General features: G+C 40.5%; 1 protein-coding gene across 4 annotated transcripts in view; it reads left to right on the forward strand.

The window, feature by feature from the left end:
* Nucleotides 1-25,947, forward strand: part of iqsec3a (IQ motif and Sec7 domain ArfGEF 3a) — a 102,339-nt gene that overhangs the window by 23,662 nt on the left and 52,730 nt on the right. For 3 of the 4 annotated variants that reach the window (XM_069700351.1, XM_069700349.1, XM_069700350.1), the window contains exon 3: nt 23,864-24,479. The exons of the other annotated variant lie outside the window; for it this stretch is intronic. In XM_069700351.1, coding sequence (XP_069556452.1) covers nt 23,864-24,479 — 616 coding nt within the window. The remainder of the gene's footprint in view (nt 1-23,863; nt 24,480-25,947) is intronic. 4 annotated transcript variants of the gene reach the window in all.

The following is a 25,947-nucleotide window of genomic DNA, read 5'->3' on the forward strand; positions in this document are numbered from 1 at the left end:
ACAGACGACTGATTATTACAAATATTAGAGACACTAATTCTTATTTACGAGGTATATCCAGGTAGGAACCCTGAGCCGTCATTTACTTTCCTTCACCAAAAAGAGGACATCAGTAAGAAAAGTTAAACTCAGTATTGTGCTTGTGTGCACATGAAGCTCCCAGCAGATAAATAATCTAATACAGAACAGACAAATAATTGATTGCAATATCACACTGTCGTTCCAACAAAATGTCATGCAGACTTTGATAAATGAACTGGTGTTGTTCCATTTTGTGTTTTCCATGTTCGTTACCAAATTTGTTCACAATTTGTCCTCGCGCACAATCACCAATACAAAACATCTTAAGGCCCAGTAAACATGATACAATAGTGGGGCCTGAATACAAGATCAACTTTGGTGAAATCTGACTTGATAATTTCAACGTCGCTGACCAACAGCGATTCTCATGAAGAAAAGATGGGGGGGGGGGGGGCTCTTCTTTGTCACCAAGCTTCCAGAGTCAAATACTTAAGAAAGACATTAGGATTGATTTCGCTGTACCTCTATCACATGTAACCAGGCCTTTAGACAAGAAGAGAAAGCGTTTAAACATGCAAATCTGTTTCTGAAATTTTAAAACTTGTGCCGCTTTGAGGAATAAGCGTAAAAACTACTCTGACAATGACTAATCATCTTCCCTTACAGAAAATCTACATCCCACTAAATGTAAAGGAATATGTTTATGAGTGATTTATGAGCTAGTTCAATGCAATGCTTCATTGTGATTTTTTTAAATGTAATAATATGTACTGTATAAATAAGAGCACATTTCTGGAATGGCATCACAGACATTGGAGACAGAAAAACACAATGTCTTTAATCAAAGACATTTCTGCCTCGAGTGGGTTCTGCAATACATCACAATTTGCATAAAAACGCTTGTGCTGCTTTTCACAGTTGCAGTTTAAACTCAGCTTAGCTAAACTTTTTAAGGGCAAACACAAAAAGTCTGGTACAATATATTGCGTTTTCATGCTTTTACAGTATGTCTTCACGAAAAAAAATGACACAGCTCAAGTAACCTGATTTTGCTCTCATCGCTGAGTCATACTGGACCCTTAATGATGGAACTGATAGGATAGTAAACACTCCCTCTTTTGGTACCAGAGTTATATACAAACTAACCAGTCAGCCTTTGGCAGGTGACGAAGCACATTTTTGGCATGATACTTGATCCTGTCGGTGATTCGGCTGCCAAAGCGACTGCTTTTCCCCACCAGCTCACAGTGCTCTCACAAAGACTGACACATTGTTCACCATCTGAAGCCACTTTAAAGGAGACCTGTTATGCTCATTTCCTGGCTTTTTATTTTTATTCTGGGACTCCAATGGAGTAGCTTTACATGACTCACAGTCCAAGAAAAATCCTTATTTATCTTTTACTGGCCCTTTATGCCATGCCTAGGTTTATACTCTGTCTGGAACAAGCCGTTTGAGCTCCTGTATCTTTAAAGCCCTCCTCCCTGTAAGCGCCGTCTGATTGGCCAACGTCCAGGAAGCCTGCCGAGTGGCAGCACCCAGTGCTTTGTGACCTCAGTGTCATTCTCTTGCTATTGTGGAAAAGAAAACTAAGCTACAAAGATAAATTCTTGGTCTTGATCAGAAATGGCAACTTCTCAAATCAGCAGGACATTTGGTAAAAATCACACTCAGTACCTGTTTATTGTGCGACGTAATGGTGGCGTTAGTCTTTCAATCATAAATCCGAATGAAAATATATTGTTGTGTTGTGAAACGAGTCTTCAGAGCCGTCTGAAACCAGATTTTTTTTTTCTCAAAAGAATTACTTTTATGTTTACGTTAACCTCATTATTCAAAACTGTGGCTACGAGCATCTGACCCTGTAACATTATATACATATGCCAGGAAATATGGAAAGCAGATTCTCTTTGAATTATTTATCTTGCATTGCTCCTGACAAATGACTTGCACACACACCAAAACCTTAATGAGGTATCCTGTGCTAATTATCTCATACCAAACTCCCATGTACCTTGTCAGAGGGGCAATTAGTTCGCAACTTTTCAAGGTTTACCTTGATGAACACATGACAATCCAAATTTATTCATAACGGGTTTTTTTGGAGAATAGTTGCTGGGCAGCATATGCATCCAGGCAAAAATTTAAAGTATGATTTGTCAGTAAAATTAACCATGTCTAATTAGAGTTAATTTGTGGTGATCTGCTACTTTAAACCCTCCGTTCAGTTACAATTTACAACCTCATATTTTATGATGAGCTATAAAAAGAGAAGTAAAGGAGAGGCAGGATTACAGCCTGTACCTGTTGAAGCATATGACTTGAGAGAAATATGAAAAAGGACAACACATTTGGGTCATTGCAATATCAGATTTAAGAGGCTTGTGTCGTAATTATTATCTGCTCCTCAAAAATGCCCTTGATCGTAAATAAACTGCTGACAAATGCTTCAAGTGGTGAAGATGACAGTGACACCTTGAGAGGTCGCAGTGGGGAGAATTATGGTGTTTCTGCAGGAAATTAATTCACCTCTGATCGCGGCACAAGTAGATAGCTGTGTCGTCTCGCCAAGACACCTTTTTCTCTAATTAATCACTGGAATTAATAATAAACTGCACTAATTAGTGGAGGCATGCTGTCTGCCAAATGGAAAGGTGACACGGGATGAATAAGGGCACAGCTGGAGACTGCTATGTCCCTTTGGGTAGAAATGGTGACAAATAGTCCTCCTGTCTGTGGGGGGAGACTGGCAGGACTACAGGGACCACGATGCATTGAGACGGACAGAAGGACTGATGGAATGATTGATCCGTTTTGTTGGAGGACGTTCAGGGGCATGTTAGAAAAGTATGCCGGTAGTTTTTTTTTTTTTTTAGTCACTCAAGACTTGCCTTTGAGGTGTGCAGCGGGCACACACACACACACACACACACACACACACACACACACACACACACACACACACACACACACACACACAGCACACACACATGAGGCGTCAAACAATTCAGCCAACACACACAGTACCTTTACCTTGTGTACTTGCTCTGCCCAAAGTATGCCTATTGTAAACATGTACTCTGGCTAGCTGTAGCAAACACCACATCTTACAGTTTGATCATTTACGTGTGCATGTAGGCACCTTGTTGTGAGTGCAAGTCATATTTGGTGCACTGCTGCAAACGCCTCCATGCCTGCACCTCACCAAGAACATATGGTAGGCTATATCAATAAAGCCGTTTCTGTTTTAATCACTATTCAACCAGGATACATTTCACTGTTTTGTGAAAGGTGTTTGCGGTATATATTGTGAAATTAGAGGTCCAACAATATCTGTAAAAGCCTTATTTTAATTTTGCTGGGTGTTTCAAACAGCTAACGTTGCCATGACTACGATATCATCAGCAGGGAAGTAAGCCACATATACAGAGTAGATCAGCTTTTTTTAGATAGCTATTATGAATAACAAAACCAACATGCAAGCTGGGACAATGAGATTTACAGGGTTCAACAATATCTATCAACATCTCAGTTTACTTTTGCTGGCAGACTTGAGTTTACGCCACACACGCCACCAAAAATACCACTTTTTGAGGTGTAATATATACTCATTATTTTCAGATTGACCACCAGAAAACTAATTGGGAGGATTAACTTTAGCGAATTACACTAAATTGACTCGTGTAAAAAGTTTATTGACCATTTTTCACGAGAGAAGGTTAATTGGAGTCTACGAACCCAGAGCCTTTTTGGAGCCAGCCCTAAAGGCCTTCGGTGGTATTGCAGTTTAAGGCCTAATTTTGGCCTAATTTTTCAGACCTTGAAGCTACATCCATATATTGGTGGCACAACACAATGAGCTTTCTTAATATAGCCTACAGTAAATTCTCAGTTAGGCAGGCGGGCGTTTGCTGCAGTGCACCGATGACATTACACGTGCAGGCAGATGTGGCGTTTGCGTGTATGTGACATTACCATTCATGTGTTTAACATGTGTGTTTAACATGTGTGTCTCCATTGTGAGTCTATGTAAATTGTTGGGGTGCTTAAGTAGGTGCTAGTGAGGCATAATGGTTGGCTGAATCTTTTGACATCTCATACACACACACACACACACACACACACACACACACACACACACACACACACACACACACACACACACACACACACACACACACACACACACACACACACACAGTCCTGCAGACACACTACACAGGACTGAACTCGCTAAAGTGCAAGCTCACTGCTGCTTTTGCCCTCATAGCGGCAGACACCCAGCATTAGTCTCACATGTGCAGCTGCAAATTAAAATTTCACACATGGTATCCTCAATCACAGGTCGCCAAATTTCCTTCACCTCGTCACACCATAATTTAATATCTCCCTCCATCTCTGTCCCTCTCTGTTGCATGCTGTGGTTGGGCTATCACGCTGCCTCAGCTGGAGAAAGTGACCTTGTCGGCTTGCTGTTCTGTTGTCATGGGAACAGAGGGCGCAGCTGAAACATACAGCATAACATCCTGATACAGCCTGAATTAAGACGCCTGAGTGTTCACATATATGGATTTTTTTTTTAAATTGTTTTATTTTTATCTCGGCTCACTGGAACAGTTGCAGAGACATCACGTCAAGCCTCATTTTTTATTTTCTCGTCTTTCTGTTGTCAGCTTCCTATTGGCTCAAAGGGTTTACCTCTAAGCCAATCAGAGGAGCACCGTCGGTGTCATTATCCTCAGGGGTCCATCCATTCAGCTGTTGGTTTTCGTTGGAGCTTATTCCTCTTTAAACACGTCCTCTGGGACTTGAGTAGCCTAAATTCACTCGGAAATTGAAATACCAGCATTGTGAATGAATGAAAGGGGCTTTAAAAAGTGTGAGTGCTCGGAGTAATTTCTAATTAAAGTGATGCTCTGACTAATTTATTTTCACCCTAAGGCCTGCTTTATGCAAGACAGCAAGCAGAGAGCAGTGACACTAGATCTGCTCAAGCTCCGCTGCATGATCACATATGTCATTCACTGGTTTGTTTCTCCTAATGCGTATAGAACGTGATGAGAAAGTATTCATAAAAAAAGATCATAACACTGTCTACTTTATGTGATGCTCTGCTGCATTCCTGCACAGTGTCACGTCAGCCTGTGGCGCCCTTCGGAAGAACAGTGGTGTCGAATGCTGTGATCTGAGAGTTTCTCCTCCTCGTCTCTCTCCGTTCTGTGTCTTATCTGGGCATTGTGAAGCGAGCGGAGGTTTCATTGCAGAAGAGATTTAATAGAAGCACAACATTTTGATGAAGTTGCTGCAACATCTCAGTGTGCACAGCATTTGTTTTGTGCATGCGCTTTCAAATGTTTCTGTGTGTGTGTGTGTGTCAGCGTCAGCGAGTATCATCAGTCTTTTAAGTTTCAGCTGCTATATGAATGTCAGGGCCTGGTCCTTAGATCTTTTTTTTTTACACAAAACTGTTGTGAAAGGCAAAATGATGATATCATTGTAATTAATCAATGTTTTAAAAGGGCACGCCGAAGAAAGTCAGTTTACTCATCATGAGGGGTACACCTTAACCTGTCAGAACTGTTGTATAATGTCTTCTGTGGCAACAGAGGAGTTTACTTAAGTTAAAAAAAAAAAAAAAAACCTAATGATGTCATAGTGATGTCATCAGGGTTCATTTGGTTTAGGAGTGAAGATTTGGTTTTCCACCTGGCAGATACGGCTTAACTAGAAAAAGAAAATGCTACTGCACTTTTTACTCCACTGTATTTAGTTATTTTTCAGATTCCGATTTTTACATAAAACAAAATCATGATAAACAAATTGAGTACAATGCATTTTAGTAGTTTGTGACCTTCTTTACTTTGGGACTCAATAAATGAGTGGCTCCTTTTTATGTTTCATATAAAGTTTTACCCCCCGAAGGCATTTTTGCTTTAAACTTCTCTTCCCCGAGGAGCTGAGAATTAATGGACTGTAGTATTAAAAATTTACATCAAGCAGGTGTCATATATAGTAATGCAGCAATAATGTTGTGCTGAATGAGCAGTACTTTACCTTTCTGCTTTAAATACATTTTGATGATAATGATTGTAATTTCTCTGCAGAGGTAGACAGTGAAAAAAAAAAAAAAAAAAAAAAAGCCTTATGCTTGTAGACTACTGCTTCTGTTTGGATTACTGATAATGTTTCATCCTCCTGTACAACATGTTAAACAATAGTTTGTTCATTTCTAGGAACTGGCTCACTCGCCCTTGGAGGCCCAGCTACTGCCATAATATCCACTAAAATATGACACAGGATGGCTTATTATGCAGTAATAAACATTCTCTGCTGGCAGAGTCAGGGCAAGAACTAAAAAAAAACAATAAATGTACATTAATATTTGAATTTTTTTCATAGAAAAATTAGGCCATCATTATAAGCTGAATTTCTACTCCAGTTGCGGTGCTCTTTGTTTTGTGCCTGAATACAGATCTTTTGATTGTCTGGCACCTCAGATGAATGCTGTATTCTGGCTTCAAACAGCTCATAGGATTTCAGATAATAAAGATTTTGAGTACAGTGGTTGAGCCCGATGATATATGGGCTTGCGGACTTCGAAACCTTTTCCCTTTCACACTATTTCACTGATCACACCTGCAAGCACACAGACACACACAATGTGCTGTTCTATTGCTCTCCCTTTCTCCTCTTTTGTGCCTTTCTCTGTCCATGTTTGATGGTCTGCCATCTGATTAGTTTCCATCATCTCAGGGGTCCAAGAATACCCCATTTTGCAGGCTGGTCAATAGCTCAACTCCTGCCTGAATGGAACAAAATGTCCCCTGTGTGTAGGTGAGTGTTTGCGTATGCAAGAGAGAGCATTACAAAGACAAAGCCTAATGTCCAGGGATGAGTATCTGTTTTCTGTATGATGCTGTCCCTCCTAAATTGGCTGCAGCTCCACAAATTGACAATATATCTCCTCTCTGGACAGCAGGGGGTGCTAAAAAGGAGCAAAAGTCCTGGCAGACAGAGACATCTGTCTGTCCACATGCTGGCTGCACATTTTGTCCTGACCTTTTTGCTTTTGGCCATCCGCCCATGCCCTCCATCCTTCCTGCTAGTCATCTTTCCTCCTCCTGTTAAACTGTAAAGAAGTCAATGACTGCAGTATTAAAATTTGAGTTGGACGATGACTATCACTTTCAAACACTTAGTCCACATCATCCCCCTTGCTTTACTATGCAACTTTTTTTTTTTGCCAAATCCAGGCATCTGGTGCCCTCAGATGTGCCACTCATTATCTCCAGAGGTAACAGAAAGGGCAGAACGTGAGCTGTCAATCTCCTGTGAGTTCAGACGGAGGGAAGTATTAACACTGCTTCACTCTATAGTGCATGGCAGGTGTCACAGGAGATAAAAGATAATCTAAGCAGAATTTAAATATATATTATCATCTTTATTGTGTGCAAATCAGTTACTTCATGCTGATGTGTTTTTTTTTTTGTTGATCTTTATGAATTTAGTATATTAAATATGGCCATATCTGTGGTCCTGATGAATCTGATAATGGCCATTTAATGGGCTGCTGACACATTTAAAGCCAGTGGCAGATCATTCTGTTACCAATGTAGAAAATGGTTTAAATAAACCACTCTATTTTTAATTAAAAAAAAAATTAAAAAAAACACATTTCCAGAGTTAAATGAAAAGACTGACAGTTCTCTGATGTCTGCACACTAAATATGTAGCTGGAGCCTGCAGCCAGTTACCTTCATTTTTAGTTTATGGATTGACTTGAGGAATGATATATGATTTGTTAGTGAGTTGGATTTTGGACATAACCAGGCTACTTCTTTCCCTCTGTTTCTGGCCTTCCTGCTGAGCTAAGCTAACCTGCTGCTGGCTAAGTATTCCTTTAAACAATCAGCTCACTCATTAAATGCATGGCTTCTGCTATAATGTAGCACCACTGCTTGTTTTCCCCGAGGCTTAATAAGCCTAATATTATATTTCATAAAAAGGTTTCTTCTGATCTTATTTCAGGCAAGACAGAGCGCCTCCTCTATAAAAAAATAAAAAATAAAAAGGACAAACCCATGGGTTACATTCTCGAAAATATAGACAGCTTATAACAGTTTTCCAGCCGCTAGTCTTTGATGCTTAAATCGTAGAGCTCCACTCATACCCTTCCTTGATTGTGCATTGCCTGTGCTCTATACGTGTCATATTGCAGTTGGTGCAAATAACTGCAGGAGCACAAGATAGTTAGCGATATAGAGACAAGTATTAAAAGCAAAAAAAAAAAAATTGGAAAATGTGTTGCATTCCTCTTTCTTCTACTCACACACACACACACACACACACACACACACACACACACACACACACACACACACACACACACACACTGAATGCAGTGATCTAAGGGGGTACGGGTTGTTCCCTGTTGTTCTTACTCTGAAGGGACATTAGGTGTCCCATGTGTGAGTGACACTGTCAGGTTCAGCGTACATCACTGCGTAGAGTCCTTGTCCTTGTCAGCGCGCCGACAGCCTCATGACGGTAGATCAACCAGGAAATGAGTGGTGGTGGTGGTGGGGGTGGAGAGGACAGAAAACTGCTGACAAGGCTACCTGCTCTGCTGTCACCTCGCTCACTGTGGTGAGAGACGACGATGACGAGGGGAAAGAGAGGGTGAGTGCATGAAGAAAGGGTGGAGACTGGTTGAGGTTTAGATTAGAGAATGAAAAAGAGAGATGGAGAGGAAGGTGAGATTTAAGGATATTTGTTCCCATCTGTTAAAACATATGCTATCATCTTTTCTGTTTCAGTGATCTGTGGTCAGTACCAGAACATATTTTTGTGCATATGGAAAAAAGAAAGTTAAATAAGGAAGATATAGGTACTAAATTGGCTTTTGTCTTCACTCATTACATCATAATAAATGATCCACCCTCAGACCATTGAATGCTGATGAAAGAAAATGAAAGGAGAGGTAGGTGAGAATTCCTCCATTCTTTTGTGCGGAATGGAGCCGTTACCATGACTTCAACTGCACGTTTTTATTTATTTATTTTTTTTTCGGAAGGGAGGGAGGGATGAAGAGGGTGAGTCATCTTCACAGTGTTCATGTCAGGCTGTATCGTACCCTGTCAGCTCTCGTCTTGTTTTGACGAGGTGATGGATGGTCAAAATGAGTTACTTGTTGAAAACAACCAGCAGGGTCAGTCAGTCCAATGCACTTTTATTGTCAACCGACCCATTGAGTAACACTCTCAATGAAGATGCCTGAAGAAAGCTTGGACAAAAAGAAAGAAAACCAAGCTGAAAATCGTGTCAGTGACTCATCATTATTGATGTAGTGTCTTCTTGTGCAACTTTATTTTGATCCTTTTATGTAAAGTACATTGTTACCATGTGAAGTCAGACCTCTTATTGCACCACTGTTGCTCACTAGCCATTTGTGATTCAGCTCTTTCACCCTGCTTGGCAGCCATAAAACGCACCATTAGTTTGCTTCTGTGGGACCCCATGAAGCCCATTTTGACATAGACCTCCTTTGACAACACCAACTGGTCTGGGACTCTCTAAGAATTACCATGGTCAGACAAAAGAGCAAATGCGAAGGTCCACACAGGCACAGACGGACTCTCCCTCTGGAAGAAAAGCCCTTCACATTTCACTGAGACGCAATTGAATTTTCCCCTTCTCTTATCGGCCTGGTGACGGGATAGCATCTCGCCACTTTCTGTTGAGTCAATGGAAACACAACACTGGCCACAGCCGGGCTTTGCTGTTTTTTTTTTTTTTGCCATGAAATGAACAGAGTGAAACATTGTTTATACCTTTCCCTTGAAAGCAATTTCACCGATGAGGGGAGACTGATTTGGAGTATATAAGTGTGCATGTGTGTGTGTGTGTGTGCGTGTGTGTGTGTGGGTATGAAAACAGTGACAGATAATGGAGGACGTGCCACAGAGTGAATAGTGCGCCCGATGCCAGGCCATACCTCTCCTGCCTCAGCTCCATTGTTACAATAAACAACCTCCACGCTCCATTTCTTTCCTTTGGTAGCACCGCGTGTTCATGACAAATAAACCCTGTAGGAAGGGAAATAAATAACTTCACACTGCAAGTCTGTGCACATAATCTGGAGACTGTCCTCTCAAGAAAAATAGACGGCATTAGTTGCTGGCTGCAACAGTTTAAAAATGACCTGTGTTTGTATTCAGTGCCAAGGCACGTAGTGACACTGTTAAATAAAAGGGTTAGGAAGTTGGAGTTAGAAAGTTGGTGATGATATTTTTCCCTTCTTGAATGGTTTGCATCATGTGGTTTGCATCATGTCTCCTATCAGCTTTATTTTGATAAAAAGGAGAGTTGGAAAACGCTCAAAAGCAGATGTACTTCTGGCTAACAGTTAGAGATTATTACCACTCTCATGTCAACACAGTGAATATGATGCTAGATCTAGTAGCTTAGCACAAATACGAAAAATCTGGTGAAACAGGTACAAGAGCAACCGCAAAGTTGGTGCCAAATTGGATCAGCCAGAGGAATGCATACATACAAGTAAAACCTGTGCTACTAGCACATATTACGGTTACTGTACTAACTGACATGTCCTATACATATTTTGTCTTTTCTTTTTCCTTTTTAAGTGTAAAAATGATAAGTTGACACAGGGAAGTCGTGTGCTGTTCTATACCTTGGTTGGGAGCAGTGACTTTCTGGAGCTTCCACTGGTGAATGGCAACCTCACAGTGATGATAAGACTTTAAAAAAACAAACAAGCTAGAAACATCTTAGGAAGCTTTAGAGGTCCTGCAGGTTGATTTATCTCACTTCTCTCAACTGTCAGTTGGTATATGTGCACCATCTCCACAAAGATGATTTAACATATAGTGTTGCAGGGTGTTTGTTGTATTCCTGTATTTGGCTTTATGGAGTGTACACATAGAGGCTGTGTCTGTGTGGTAGAACACAGGCAGTGAGCAATTAGTGCATTTATTGATATGTGTGCGTGTTTGTCTCGTGGTCCTCCTGTATTATTATTATTTGACAAGCTCTGAGCCCGCACTGTGTTTGGCTGCATTAAGGATCTGGCTGTGCTGTGCTGAGGCTGTATGTGTGTCTTTTCCAAACATGTATCCAGCGGATCATCCTGTGTGTACAGGATAGCTTTCACCTTGGCTGTGTAGACATCCTGTAGTAAGAGGAAAATATGTTCAGATGGGAGTGGGTGTGTTTGCGTGATCATAAGCAGGTTTTCGCTTGTACTGACTCTATTTTAAAATCACAGCACTACAGTGTGCGATATAAATGCTTTAAACTATATTAGATTTTACCAGAATATTGCAACACACCATTTGTTTTATTGAGGATTGTGATAATTTTGCAAAGATCGCAAATTCACTTTTTATTTGCCTTATCTATAAAACACGAGTATTCAATCTGAATCTGTGTGGTTTTGATGTAACTGAATGAGATATGTCTTGTCGTCGCCAGCCTATCGCTACCAAAATAAATGCCCAACAGATGTAATCCTGTGTTGGTTGACGAGCATGATAAACAGACACAATGACAACAAATCTGCCTGCAACACAGAGAAAAAAGATCCTCTAATTAATACTATTATATTTACAGTAGGTCAAATTACTACATGTAAATTGAAAAGGGTTTTGTTGCTTTTATGGCTCGCAACTTGAACGTTCTGATTCTCTCATCAGCCTTGTTTCCAACTCCGATCAACCCCCCTGGATGCCACCTGCCCTAGACACCACACTAACAAAGTTAGCAACTAGCTTGTGAATATAACACTTTCAGGAGCTAAAGAGCGTGAGATTTCCCTCAAGAGATGGTGGAGACCAAAACAGAGCTAAGATGCCGATGTTATTTAGTCTGCAATATGTGTAAATAGGCAATAAGACAACAACTTCATAAGGTGATGTGTTAGCTGTCACAGGTCAGAAACAGCAGGCTCAAAAGTACAACAAAGAGGGGTTAATGTACACTTCAGGTTTGGTTGCAAATGTGAGGTAGAAACCTGACAGGCAAATAGATTTAAAAAAAAAAAAAAAAAAAAAAGGAAGGATGGGATAAGATAAAGATTAGATCAGATCAGGATCCAATTGGGCAGCCATAGAGAAACAGGCTGGCAATCTAAAAATGTTGGATTTGAATGGCTGACCCACAAAATCTGGCAAGGCGTGAGTGTGAGCCGCCTGCATATATGCTGAAGCACTAATGAGGGAAGTGGATGCAGGTGGGTGGCGGGTGATCAGCAGGCGTGAAAGCAGGGCAGGTGGGAGGAGGAATAGTGAATGACAACAATCAGAACTGAATGAATTGGTTTATATTATAAAGTGGCCAAAACATCAGTCGGCGCAGTTTTAAGCATTACACAAATCTTTTTGTATTCAAAATCATTTAATGTTTTAAATGAAATGGAGTTTTACATAGAGACTCTTTACTCCTGTTGGTGTTTTACTGTGTTTTTGTCATGAAGCAGCTTTTCATTGGATCCACAAATTCTATATTAATTCTTTGCTTGTGTTTATCATTTATAACATTTTTACTGGTAGTCTCTTCAGATCTTCCACTATCTGCCTACACTTTATACTCAATTTTAATACTACCTCAGACTGCTTTTCATCATTTTCTGTCGAAGGCATTTTGTAAATTTGTGCATTTCCATTCCCCATGTTTGGCTGTAGTCTCTTAGACAATCAGTTTCCATACTGCACTGATAATCCTCCCAGAACTCACCTTAATCCTCCATACAACAAAGTCCTTCCTCAAAACCCAGGAAATTTCTCACTCGCAGCATCTTGTTCTGTGTTAATATTACTGCTGTTGTTACCACCACACTGAGCATTTTCATTTTCATTTTCCACGACGTGTCTATGAGCCTTTCTGTGCCACTGGTGAATTTGTCTTTTCTACTCCTGAGACGGCTTCATCCTCTCGCTGTCCCCTTCTTCAACAACGCAGTGAGTTGAGTAACTACCAGCTCCCAACATAAATTCGGCCACTCGTTCTGTCTCTCCTCCTGGATGTAATGAAAGTCTGGATTTATTTCTACGTCTGATTCCCCTGGATGGTCTGACAACTCCCTTTGCCATTTGTAGATTCTGTCTATGGGAATTTATTTTCTATCAACCACGGCACATTGTACCCAGTTCATGTCCTTGTCCTCCTCTCTTTCCATCTTTCCATCCACCTTTTCCTGCAATATGAGAAGCTTCACTCTTCTTCCTCTGTGTTCAGCTTTTATAACTTCAGTCAGCCACAACAGCCAGCCCTACGAACACAATATGTCTGCCACTGAGTGATTGAGCATGTGAGTCAGTTACACCACTCGTCGGTTGATTGACGCTACTTCCTTTATCTGTTTCAAATTTAAAGCCCTCATTTCAAATTAAAAGCCCTGTAGCATCTTATACATGAGTCAGCCATTTGGTTTGGACCTAGTTTTGTTCTAATGTGACCCGTAATCTTACAAAATAATGACACTAGCTTGGAAATAACAGTAGGTTATGGTTGTTGGTAAGAGCTAGTTAGCCAGGCAGGCTAACATTTGCAGCTTACATTATAATACATAAATGTACAGTTTGATAAATGCTAGGGATATTGATTATTAATTGTTAATTCATGAATTGCCTCTAACAATTTAACTGAATAAAAAAATATTTACTGAAAATGCACAAGTTGAGGGATGTGCAGTGTAACCATCAGACACTGTATTGTAGATTGCTGTACTCGTTAACTCTTTGCTTCTTGTGGAGAGGGTTTGGTCTTGCTTGTGACAGAGATCTTGTTAACTTAACGCTGACTGCGCAGCATGTAACAGGACACCACAGAGAATTTATTTACGCAATGACTTAAGGATTTAGGAGGCAAATTGTCTAATTGAACCATACTTCATTTTATCCTCCTCCATCTCTCTTTAAACTGTCTGATGCATTCACTGCAGATATGTTCACACAAAACAGAGAATAATTACTGCTGCACGGGTGCACAGCATTTTTTCTAACTTTTCACGAGAGAGCGGAGATTTACCGTTAACTTACCTCATCATGTCACGGCAGAGCCTTTTTCAGCTCTTTTGTTCCTCGTTCACATCAGCGCACAGACAACATATAACCGGGTTTGTCAAACTGCAGCTGACAACCTGCACTTTGATCGCAGCCACCATGTAGTGAATTATAAGGAAAATACTGTACTCATTCAGTCACTTATAATATCATATGACCCCTTTACCCTCGGTACTGTTACATTTGGTAGCAGTTGTACATTTATAAAACTAGGATTACATATTTCTGTGTAAGAGTGAAATATATCCTAAAATATATCCTTCAAGCACTCTAATGAAATGTGAGAAACAAAATATGTCCCTTCTGAATCACTTCGTGTGCCATTATATCAATTTATATTGTCCCATTCAGCTTAAATCTTGTGGTATACACTATTAAGCACAAATATATGAGGCCAAATGGGAAGTTTTCTTTGGTAATTGCAAATTGCCTGTTTCCTATATCTTTGTTGGGATAATTTCGTAACTGCTGAAAGTTACCAAAACGAGCAGTTGAATACCTTCGGTGAGCAATAATAGCTGAGAAAGCAGTAACATGTTCTTTATTTATGTGAGACTTTCCTCAGATATTTCCAGTATTTTGATAGCTCCTGTTATTTAACATCATGAAGCTGTTGTCATGCATCCCTTGAAGTATTGAACTTTAAGTGCTCTGTTGCTTACAAGAGCCAAATTCAAACACAAATTTGTGCATCGGGTAACTGCCTTAGGATATTTTCAAATATGCGAAAAAGGAAGAGAGCCAAATAAGGAAAAAACACAGTTATTTTCCCCTGACGGGCCACATAATAGGCAATTAGTTTGTGAAATCGTCGGGGTGGGGGGACGGCTCAATTGTTTGTTCCACTCACAATGAGGCGAAGCAGCAGCTGAATCTTTTCTCCAGGCGTTGTTGTTCTTGAACACACCCTTTTCTTTCTGCCTCTCTGTCAGGCGCCCATAAAAAGCTGCCTTTGCGATGAGGTATAAAAATAGCATTGTGATTCTTATGTGTAACAAGATGTGAATAAGAAGTAGGGAAATACACATCAGAAAGGAAAATGACAGTCTACAGCAAGCGTTGTACCATACTGGAAACATTGTATGTACTTTGCCAAATTTTCAGTGGACGTATATGTGTGCAGTGGACTGCTGAGTAGACATGATGCACATGTTCATTTGCAGCTAGTTTATTTTAGCAAATACGTTAATGGAAAATATAGTGTGGCATAGTTTTTATTTTTTTGTGTATTTATACAAACTGGCAATACAAAATGTTCACACTAAAGAAATCTTTGTTAAAGTTGTATGTAGATAGTATAAATCACTTGGATACAGGTAGTATGTTAGTTGCCAATACAAAATTTCAGATGCAGTCGCCACATAAAATTGTCAGGGTAACATGACCTGAATTTCCATCAGATTCGGTTTGTGGACTTGACAAAATCCAAAATGACCTGCAGCTGGACTGACAGCAGTGAATCACTTTATTTGGACTTTAGCCTTTGGATGTAGAATGTCTTGTGCAGCCAGGCCGCTCTTGATTTTCCTGACAGCAGCTCTCCATCTAAACATTCTCCAACTCTTGTGGGGAACAGTGCATATGGCAACAAAACACACCTATTCATGTTTTTTATAGCCATGCTGGCAGCATTGATCTATAAATGTCTGTAACTTGGTCCATCAGTTTGGTGAGATATACCTTCGCAGTTTTTGAGTGGAATAAGATGACATCTTGTGTAGACATTGATTGGTTCCTAGGTGATTCCCAGATTTTTCCTTCAGCACAAGTATGATGTCAACATTAGTGGTATCAGTAAAATGCCTGAACAACTATTGGATGAAATGCCACATATTAGCTACATATGTTGCCCTCTGAATTAATTGTAATAGCTGATCCCTTAACTTTTCTTGTCGGGCGGGCATAGTCTATCATTTTTATTTGTCCAGCTCAAAAACAGTTCCCATTCCCAACATCCTTATTGTAGTTCATGTTTAGAGCTAATTAGCAAATATTAGCATTATTAATTAAGAGACTAAGTACAACCCCTTAAAACTATATTATTCCTAGATTATCTGCTGTCAAACTAGCAAAAGGTCATTTAGACACGACCTAAATGCACTTGCGCCATGTGACCGTACACTTTTATTGTTAAAAAGCAGCTTTTGGATTCTAAGACTAATTAAAAAACGATGACATTAATCGTATAGGGACATTCCTTAACTGGAAAAAAACAAAACAGTGAACCTATCTCAAGCTGAAATTTGCTAATATTGTTCAAGCCGAATTAATTAGGGGGAAGGGTTGAAAGCCAACACCACCAGATTTATAGATGATATTCTGTGACACTGAATGATGGTGTATTTGCCATTTTCCATCCTTGAAGTCCTGCCTACGAATCCCGAGCTGTGTATTTATCTGTATAGCCTCCTGCTGCAGTGTGTCAACCATGTATCTACGATTCAATTTCCACTGCCACTGCCACTGTCTCTCTCTCTCTCTCTCTCCCTGTCTTTCTGCATCTCTTGCTGTCTCTCTCTCTCTCTCTCTCTCTCTCTCTCTCTCTCTCTCTCTATCTCCGTTTTACCCACAACCCGGGGCAATGGCTTTTGAAAAGATTCCATTTGAAATCCCATCTTGCATATTTCACGAGCTCAACCTGTTTTTATATCCTGTGCTCTGATGTTGCTGGAAAGATGTTTCATTGACATTTCATGGGGATGGCTATGGTTACACTGGTCTGTGTGTATTTACAGAGATATAGTTGCTTATTCACAAGTAGGTTTTCTTAAATCCTATCATTCTTAAAATTCAACACGATGAATCAAAGCTTTCCCTTTTTACAGCAAGAGGCAACAAATTGTGTCTGCTGCACCTTGTTCTGCATTCTCACCTCAACCTGCTCGCCATAAAAGAACCGAGTATCTGCATGGGATTTTAACCCGAGAGCCAAAGGCTGATTTACAGCTTTTCAGAGACGTAAACCGGTCAACATTGATCCCTGTCCTCTTAACTCAACTCACAGAGCTCAGAGTGTATGGATTATATGTAAAGGTACAGAATTACAAACACCGCCTCTTTTAGGTTTCTGCTTTTTTACCTTCTTATTGCCAAACGGTGCTATTTATGAGGTGCGTCCTCCCACCCAAGTGAGTACAGTATTGATGTGCATCTCCATAATCAATCCATCACCTCAAGATTGATCACATGAGGCGAGCAGAAAGCACAAAGACGATGGCCCCTATCGTGCATCACTACATATCCACTCAAGGTGAAATCTATAGGTTAGATCTGGTCTTGCTTGGTGTAATAGCACATAACCCTATTCATATTTTATATTAGTTTTATCATTAAAGATGAATCATTCTTCCAGTTTTTGGACAAGAGGAAGCTTTGCTACATTTTGGACCATTTCCTAATAATAGTTTCTAATTGCACATTGTTTTAAAATGAACCTTCCCCCTATCGTGCTTTAAGTGTTACAGAAGTGCAGAGGCTTTTTTTTTTCCTCAGGGAAAGAAAAAAAAACGTACAGATACTGGGAACCACGTGAGTCATCCAATGCCTATCTCATGTCATGGCTATCTTTGTTACCCGTCCTACTAATGCTTTCCTCAGCATTGCCAAGAACGTGCTGCTGGTTCTCCTGACATTACACAATATGCAGAAAACAAGTGAAACGGTTCCTCAGTCCCTTTCTGGACGTTATTGTCTGCTTTGAAACAAGAGGCCAGCTCCTGTGGGAGCTGTGGTGCAGCAGAAGTGTGCGTGTGTGTGTGTGTGTGTGTGTGTGTGTGTGTGGGTAGCTGAAATATGTCTCCATTTGACCTTGATCATGGAAAACAGAGACTCAAAGACAAGATATATGGCTTTTCATGTGTTGATAAAGGGGGGCCTGATGGATGTGTTGGATTCCAGAGAGATTGTGTGCTATTTAATTAATATTTCAGGTATTTCTCAGCTATGAGTCTTTTTTTTGTGTCTTTTTTCTCATCAGTTCTCTATGCCTGTACTTTGCACACTAGTCCACATCAATAAATAATATTTTGTTTTAATAGTTCAAATCCCATGCAGCTGTCACTACCACATTACAAGAACTCAAGCATTTGAGAAAAAAAAGTGCTTTATGCTTTGATATAAAATGACTGAAACATTTAAAACCAACTGCGCAATTAGCAGCATGGCTCTAGATGGTAATGACGGCCTGTTTGCTGGTCTGCGTTGGTCCAAACTAAAATCTCTCAAATGTTGGATGGGTTGTCGTAAAAAAATTTATAAACACAGGATGAATTTGTAACTTTGGGATTCCAAATTTTTATTTATCAATGACATTGAACATTAGCATGCTAACACACTAAACTAAAAGGATGAACATAAGCCAATAATGTTAGTTTGAAGCATTGAGAGTTGGAATTCTAAATATGGATTTAGCCTTGTGTGAGTTATAAAGCTAATAGCCATTACTATAAGAGATATTTGGGCCAAGCTTTAACAATTCAGGAACCTATAATTCCTGTAGGCTAATACAGCTTGATGGTGTCTTTCCTTGGACCATCTCTGCTTTGTGAAATGTCACAGGTTCAACACCAAAACAACCTTGAAGACATCACCACAGCTTTTTATCTCAGACTTAACAAATTCCTTCTGAGCGAGAAGACTTTCAAAAACTGTGCCCAGTACACTATCCCTCGTCTGTAAAATTGGTGGAGTTTCTCTTTAACTTTGGAACATTCATATTATTCGGTGTAGATTGATCTGATTGGGATTTCAGTCATACAAATTTAATTACATCTCATTTTCAATGCAACACACATCTCATAACAGCACATACAACATCTGCCAGCAGACAACTCCTTCTCCTTACTCACACTCCTACTTGTGGCCCCAAGCAGTCACACCAGCATACAGTATTTAAAAGTGACACAAAACAAGTGAAAAGCAGTGGAATGTCCCTTCCTGAATCACTGTAAATACATGTTCACAGGGTGGTTAGCAAGAGAGAGTTAGGTCACAGATTAATGAGGAAAAAGAGGAAATTATGTTATGAAGTCTTTCACCATCAGAGAAGAAACATGACTGGACTTGACCTGGTAATTAGAGAGGACATTGCCTTTTTGATGCAAATTTGCTCAGAGCTGGCATTGTGCATTTTAATAGCTAGTGTTTCTTTATCAAGGGTGAGAACTTCTTGAGTGAAGTGGAATGAAAATGATTTGCAGTTTGCAGGAGTGGCGACAGTGCAAAACTGAGGTGGTAGTTTAAGAGAAACAGTTTGGGTCATTCTGAAGGCAGGGTTATCGTTGTGGTATTATTGTGGTTTTTCATTGCCGTGAGATTCATTTGAACTAGCTGTAATGCAAAGTTTTTCTTTTAGTCAAAGTATGCGGCATGATAAAGTTAAAAAAAAAAAATCACACACAAACAGTTACAGTACTCTCTGACACCTTTTCCTCTGTGCTCTCCGAGAGACTGAGTTCTTTGTCGTGCAAGTCGTGTCTTTCCTCTTTGCAGCAACTCTGATGAATTTCTAATGCACTCGCTGATGTATTCAGCAAATTTACCCCATACATTACCCTCTCCATGCATCGGTAGAAAGAAATATGCTTATTTATGCAAAGGCTGGTGCTCGTCAGTCTGCCCTTGTGTCCTGCCTGATGAACTGATTAAATTTCAATGAGCAGGACAAGAAACACATAGGGAAGCGGGGAGGGAAGAAGAGTTCAGTAAAAGTGACAAGGCGAGTGACTCCTGCTTCGTTTTAAAGAGAAATGATCTTGGGAGGCAGAAAATAGAAAAAGAAACTGAAATAACCGATTGCTGGCTGCAAATGTTTTCAATATATTGTTATATATGGGAAAAACATTGAATCCTTGTCTTGAATTGAAAGAGAGCAACTTTCTCCAACTTTCTTCTACGATAGCAGCGAGACGCTTCTTCAGGGATCTCATTTGCTGTGACTTCTGCTGATGTGGTTTTCCTCACATAATGCCCTCTTCAGCAGCTCCTTGGCTGCTGTCCACCAGAGGATAGACCCCTTGAACCCTACTGGTCACACAGCCCAATATGTCATCCCAGCTGCTGCACACCTCTGTGGTGATGATGCAGCAGAAGCTCTGCCATCAAGGTCAATGAAAGTCAAAGTAACCCGCAGCAAGTTCACACTGGAAACATTATCAGGGGACCTCCTGTGTACAGATGGTGGTTTTTTCTGTTTGATGTCATTAACTGTACACACGGTGCAACAGATGCTCAGTGTCTGAAAGTCAGCATGAGGACTAATTATTATCTTTGTTTGACCCTCATCCTCACTGCAGCCCTGGTTGTTGTAGTGGAAATGTGCTTACTGTGCACCTTTCCAGTTAAATAAATCTAGAAAAATAAAACAACCCAAGTATAAACATCCGACCATGAGGGTCCTCATGCTCCCCAACCAACCACCATTACAGTGGAAAGTTGAAGCCAATACAGAAGATATACTTCCTCTGATGGATGCTGGATAACCCCAAACGTATTTTGGTAAAAATGTAAAATTTTGTATGTGCCCTTCTAAATGCAAGTCATGTTTAATTACATTTTTCAAACCTTCTAATAGCTTGACATTTAGGGAGCTATTCTTATTTCCTTTCTTGCCAAAGTTAAATTAGAGATGCATGCTACTCTAATGTCCATCCGTTAAATATAAAGACACAAAGTTAGAGGACAAAGCTTATTCAAAGATACCGAATACGCAAAATGCCAAACAAAATTGGTACTTTATGTCTCATTCATTTAATGTATATACAACATCTGAATTGTAAAAACAACAATATTCTGTGTTCCATGGGGTCATGTGCCAAAAAAAAATAATTCTGGTCCGAGTAAATTTCTTGAGTTGTTGCTAGTTGCTAAATGACTAATTATTCAATGAAACAAACATAATGCATTAGGAAAATAATTGTAGAAAATTGAATGTTATCAGTTGATTAAATGGCTTAAATACTATTTTACCACAAACCATGATCTGTTCCTAAACTTAACCAAGTCGTTTTGGTGCATAAACCAAATCAAACTCTGAATGTGTCATGTTTACCACGTTGCTGGACAATCAAATGTGTTTTTGACATGAAGGGCCTGTCCTCATACAGAAAGACAAACAGAGCAAACAGATTGGCCGCTCACACTATATTCACAAATATGTTTCAAGACCCTTGCAATGCTGCACAGGGACAAATGATTCTAACAAATGCAAAGGCTGCATGTATGAGGACATGTTTGCTCTGTAGGTCTGGTATTGCCGGTTGTTGTCCAGCTGACAGAAGACATAAACAACAGCAGACATATAGACCTGACTCCCACCATGCTAACCTACCAGCCTGTTAGCAATCATGGCTGAGAGAGTGGGAGACATCAACTGACAGTGTAATTATATTCTGGATGGAAACCATGGAGGCCACTATGCTCATCTGTCTTCAATACTGACATGTAGGTAAAAAAAAATGAGAGAGGAGTGAGACAGCATCCAGGGTTTGTTTCTGCCTCGTCAGTCGCGTTGACACCTGGAACCGTTCAATTTCCATACCTGGTGGAGGAAAGGGTGGTAGACTGTATATATATATATATATATATATATATACCTGCGTGTCTGTGTGAGAGACAGAGAGAGTGTGAGTGAAGACAGGACAAAATGAATGAAAAGGACGAGAAAAGTTGATGCACAGAGAGAATTTGAGTGACGGACTTAGAGTTTGAAGGAAAGTGAAGCCGCCTTTGAACCTCTTTACTCTTGCGCTGATGCACAAATGTTCTGCTGTACATAAATAACCACACATGCATATACAGCACATTATATTATCAGTGACTGTGTTCATCTTACGTGTTTTTTTTTTACGTGTCTCTTCACCAATAATCCCCTTTGAACACCTTTACCAGTGTGTAACTTATTTTAGTACCTCTATCAGACTCTGACCTTAATCCAGTTGCCTATTGGTTGTCATATTATCTCTCGCCATAACAGGTGTTGCTGCAAAACGCAAATAGGAAAGACTACATTCAGATTCATAACAATGAGCGGAAACATTGTAAGCAGAGATGGTAGGCTACAGAAAGCACTCTCCTCTTAAAAGAAGTCTTCTGTTTTTCCAGGCATGTCTATTTTTCGCACAAGAAAAAGCTCACCTGCAGCTGACTGTTGAAGCGGCAGACTTTATTTCTCTATTCATTATTCATTACTCATGCAAGCTCTATTTTAGAACCAACAGACCCAGCTATATCCCCGCCAAGGATGCGTTCTCCTCAAGCTTATGTGCTGCCGTGTGCGATGAAAATAAGAAGTGAGCCTCCTGTGCAGGAAGAAGAGACAGATGGGATTTTGCCGTGCACAAATCTGTTTGAATCTTCTACTTTTTTATACCCAGATTTAAGGCTATGTAAGGAAACACACTCTGGACTTCAACCTGAAATAAGCGGATATATACACCGATACACACACTTTTACTGATAGAAGCCCTAAAGACATCAAACATAAGCCCCAGATGCACACATCCATTGGGATGGTTCTGTATGTACTGTAGAGATATCGTATCCTCCCCTGTTTTCACTTGTCTCTTCAACTCCTGCACAGATTTCCACTTTTTAGACTCAAAGTTTGCCGTCACTGTGAGGCCTCCTCTCCCTTGGGGGGAAATCACGGCAAATGATCTGATTTTATGCTCAGTGACTCCAAGTCTTATCACCATACTCAATAAGAAGAAAAAAAAATCTCTTATCTTAATCTTGGTAATAACATGCCCAGCTGTTATCACATCCACTGACATGTCCAGACAGTTTTGGAAGGACTTTATTGTGCAGTGCTCATTTGTACACATAAAAGGGACAGACACAGTTGGGCTAAATGACAAAATACACTTGGAGAGCAGTTTGAAACCTGCTTCACACAGCTAATCAGATACTGTGTGAATGTTTGTGTTTTGAAGTTTTGAAATTCACCTCAAAACACCCCAGTTTTGACATGTGGTCAATAAAGAAATACCCCAAAAATGCTTTCAATTAGATCAAGATGCTTCCAAACAGATTGGATCGTTTCAGAGACAGCTGACATTTGGTTCACAAAAGATTTGGACGACAAAATGTAACCATTTCGCAGATACACCAATTCTCTTGTATTGGATCCACCGACGTCTTTACTAAAATCATGCCTTATACTCCTTCAAATCTTGAATAAACAAAATTACTGTTTTGAGGCCTAGCTGGTCTTCAGAAAAAGACATGTAATCTCTATCTTCCGGGTTACCCCTCTTCTTATTAAAAAGCTGTCACCTCCCACATTGAGACTCATACCTGCAACCATTCACACATACACAAGCACACATACAGTTTAAAAGGCATAGAGACATTTGTATTAGCTGCATGACTGTCCACCATGTCTCTGTGTGTGTAGGCGTGTGTCACTACTGGCTGTCAACTATGTTGTTTTTTTCATATTTTTCCTTCTGAAGATTTTGCTGTAATAAATAATGGCTTTTGATCTTTTTTTCCCACTCTTGTACACTCTGATGAGCTGTTCTGTGCTGTACATTTTCCTTGTTTTCATTGTCTGTCAGTGTCTAGACAGACAAGAAAGACATTCATAAATAGAGCAAGTAGACAGAGGAACTGGCCCTGCACACAATTGGTAGCAGAGTGAGGGATCATACACAAAAAAGGGTCAACTTCTTACCACTAACCCAGGCAGCCTGGAGAAGAGGTCAGAGCTCACCACGGATGCAGCAGCAACCTCACTCTGCGTTTTCTCCTCCTTTCTGCAGCGATGACCTTTCTCCAGACTCGTCTAAGGGGGAGGAAGGGAAGGGAGGAGAGGGGGAGCTGCAGAGTGAGGACAATTCACAGCAACAACCAGAACCACAACCACAGCCGCAACAACAGCAGCAAGAGACTCAGCCACAGACTCAGCCACCACAACCAGAGTCTGAGCCCCAACCACAGACTCAGCCTCAGCCCCAGCCTGAAGTCAAACCTCAGCCAGAGCCCGAACCAGAACCCCAGCCTGCACCGGAGCCCGAGCCCGAGCCTCAGCCCCAGGTCGAGGCTCCGAGCGAGGCGGCGCCACCGGAGGCCCCTAGAGCCCCTTCACCTTGCACAGAGGAGCAGACAGGAGGGGGGAAAGAGAATGAAAAGACAGAAGAAGTTGTGGAGGAGAAGAGAAAGCAAGAGGGTGAGGAGGCTCAAGCCGAGCAACGTGAGGGCGAGGCAGCGCAGGAGGAAGAGGAGGACGAGGAAGGGGGAGGAGCAAAAGGAGGTGGTGCAGGGAGGAGAGCCAGTCTGCACCACACGGCCTCGCCCTTGAGGGTGCAGCGCAACGGGGCCGGCTCGCACTCTGCCACCTCTGACTATGAGCTCTCGCTTGACCTCAAAAATAAGCAGGTAGGGTTATGTTGGGGTTGGGAGCGGGGGCGGGGGGCGGGGTTTGAGGGTTGGTGTGGTGTTTGGGTGAGGTGGGTGGGGGGGGGGGGCGGAAGTCATTGGCTTGTGTGTATTGTACGTCTTGTGGTCTGACATGTTTGTGGTGTTTAGTTTCTGTCTGACGAGGAGGACGTTCGCTTTGTGGGCAAAGCTGGTTTCAGAGGAGATTTTATTTACAATTTTCGCTTTTTCGTCGTATTTTTCCCTATTGGAACATGTGGACGATCGAAACAGTATCTACATCCTTTTCTTCATCATCATACACCCTCATTATCATCGCCATGTCATCACTTCATCAACATCCTCACTCGGTTTCGTCTTTCACCAAATTTTGATTGTGAAACAATGTTTTCTGAAAGTAAATGTTGAGAACACAGCAACTTGTGTACATCAGATTTTAGGTTCAGCGCGCTGTTTTACTTTGGCACGGCAAACATGCACAACAGGGTAATACAAAAACAATGTACAATCAAGTTGCATTTGTATCTGCATGAATCAAAAGCTTCTTAATTTGTCTTTTTTTCTCCTGCTTTATAAAACTCACTGGATGATGAAAAGCTTTAATTTCTACAGGGAATAAAAGCATGTGACTGTTATCTGTATTCATCTTATTCCAGCAAGTTAAATTGATTTTGTCTTAAGCTGACATGTCTGTGAAAAGTGACTGTTTTTGTACATGCGTTTCCATGTTCTCATCTCTCTGTTCATATCCCTGCTTTTCATCAGGGAAATCATCTGCATTACGTAATCACCTCCATTTCAAGGACCTTCAAACATTCACCATCCATTTTCTTCATCATCATCGTCGTCATCATCATCATCATCATCATCATCGTTGTTCATCTAAACGACATTCTTCAGTCCATGGATCTTCGACCAGGTAAGGCGGCAGAGTTTGAACTTGCGGCTCATAATGATTTTTACAATGCATTATTTGTCTAAAGGGGCACTACAATTTTACACAGTTTGCAAAATAACCCTGATGATGTCAGAGGGATGTCATTGGGTTTATCTTTGCTTGGTTTTGAAACCGACAATTTATGACAAAGCACTATAAACTCGAAAGTGCAGGGTTTGATTGAGCAGTTAAGAGAGGCTAAGTTCCCTTATGGGAAATGTAGGATCAGGTTTTACTGAGATTAACAGCATGTCTTAGTCCCTGCTGCTTCAGTTTAGATGATTTGTTTTTCAAATGTCTTTATTTTTGAGCTTCTCAGCTACACTTAATCCCCTTTTCAAGCCATTTTTCAAGCAGAAGTGCCAAAACTTTGGTCGATCCCCACCTTTTGAATGTATTGATCTGTAACTTTTCTCAGCTTTGTAGCAGATACATTGAATATTTATCTGTATAGACTCTTGCTGACATTTACTTTAACATACCACAAGTAATTGATTAACCAACAAAACAATTGTCAGATCAGTTTACCGA

Source organism: Brachyistius frenatus, unplaced genomic scaffold (assembly GCF_029030835.1).
Source record: "Brachyistius frenatus isolate BFR_SWC_R1_liver_20210118 unplaced genomic scaffold, ASM2903083v1 Contig_33, whole genome shotgun sequence".
NCBI lineage: Eukaryota > Metazoa > Chordata > Actinopteri > Embiotocidae > Brachyistius > Brachyistius frenatus.